Source organism: Mesitornis unicolor, unplaced genomic scaffold, assembly GCF_000695765.1.
Source record: "Mesitornis unicolor isolate BGI_N332 unplaced genomic scaffold, ASM69576v1 scaffold48299, whole genome shotgun sequence".
Taxonomy (NCBI): Eukaryota; Metazoa; Chordata; class Aves; order Mesitornithiformes; family Mesitornithidae; genus Mesitornis; species Mesitornis unicolor.
Genome location: NW_010206146.1, coordinates 40,881 through 42,121, shown reverse-complemented (window position 1 = coordinate 42,121; position 1,241 = coordinate 40,881). Strand labels below are relative to the sequence as shown.

General features: G+C 33.0%; 1 protein-coding gene across 1 annotated transcript in view; it reads right to left on the bottom strand.

The window, feature by feature from the left end:
• Nucleotides 1-1,241, bottom strand: part of POLR3A (polymerase (RNA) III (DNA directed) polypeptide A, 155kDa) — a gene marked incomplete at its 3' end in the record, with an annotated part of 13,140 nt that overhangs the window by 2,118 nt on the left and 9,781 nt on the right. Inside the window, exon 14 of the mRNA XM_010191649.1 lies at nucleotides 178-316. Within this exon, the coding sequence (XP_010189951.1) occupies nucleotides 178-316 (139 nt within the window). The remainder of the gene's footprint in view (nucleotides 1-177; nucleotides 317-1,241) is intronic.

The following is a 1,241-nucleotide window of genomic DNA, read 5'->3' as shown; positions in this document are numbered from 1 at the left end:
CAGCAGGACGTCAACTTTTGAGAAAAAACCAGCATAATTTTAGTTTTCATTTCAAGAACTCTTATGTGAAATACTGTTTTAACTCCTGCAGTGAGCTCAACAGCAACAAACATAGCAAAACAATAGCTACAATTTCTCTGAAGACTTCCAAAACACAGCTTTAGAAATGTCACTCACAAGAATCATTGTAACACAGGTCTTCCCCTTTGCCACAATACTGTTTGCCCTTGGTTCGCAGATTGGCTTTTACAGGACAGTCATCACTGGGTTTGAGAATGAGGCTGAAAACCTGTTTTCCTGTCCAGAGTGTTACAGGCTTAGAGAAACAAAAGGACAAGAATTAGAGTTTGTGTTACAATTACAGTAAAATAACAGGAATTTAGTTATAAAATTGTTTTCTGAATAGAACATTTCTATACTGAACTACACTTGCAGAAGTGCATAGTGGCACTCCTTTGAATAGGGAAGTATTATGCATTTTCTTAGATAAAAACGTTGACTACTGAATGGTTATCCTTTACATAGGAGTAAGTGTGCGTATGTAGAAAAACATGCTCTGTAGCTCTTACTGCCATGTTTCCCTTTCTGATTAGAAAAGTAAAAAAAAAAGAGAAAGAAATGCTGCTGTCATTTCATTTCCTGAAGAGGTTACAGCGTTCATAAATTCTTCTTTAAATAGTGCCTTTGGTTTAAATTTTTAGGAGGTTAAAGATTCATATAAGCATGCATTCCCCTCAGCTGTAGTTATATGTAAGTAACTGTCACAGCTTGCACTAAAATTATTCAGTTCACATAAATTTATAAACTTGTTTTAGAAATTGCCCATAAATGCTCTGACCTTGCTTCAAATTGTTATTCATCAGTATTTCAAATTCACGTTCTAAATATCTTTAATATTACACTTATTATTTTGAAATTAAATACAAGATATTAAAAAAATCTATACGCTAATACTTAGTATTTAACAAATTTGAAAAGGCACCAAACTCTCTTCAAACAATAGTTTGCCTCAAATACAAAATTAATCACCGACACCCTTAAATGTATGTGAATGAAGGCTTAACAGACTCTAATCTAATACATGATACTATAGCTCTCTTCAAAGTTTGTGACAAATAAGTCTGCCCTTCATAATAAATATTTTGTGTACATGACATAACAATACCCAACCCCCAAACAAACAAACAAACAAAATCACATAGCACTCATTCTCTTTAACCTTTAACACATTGCCAGATTTA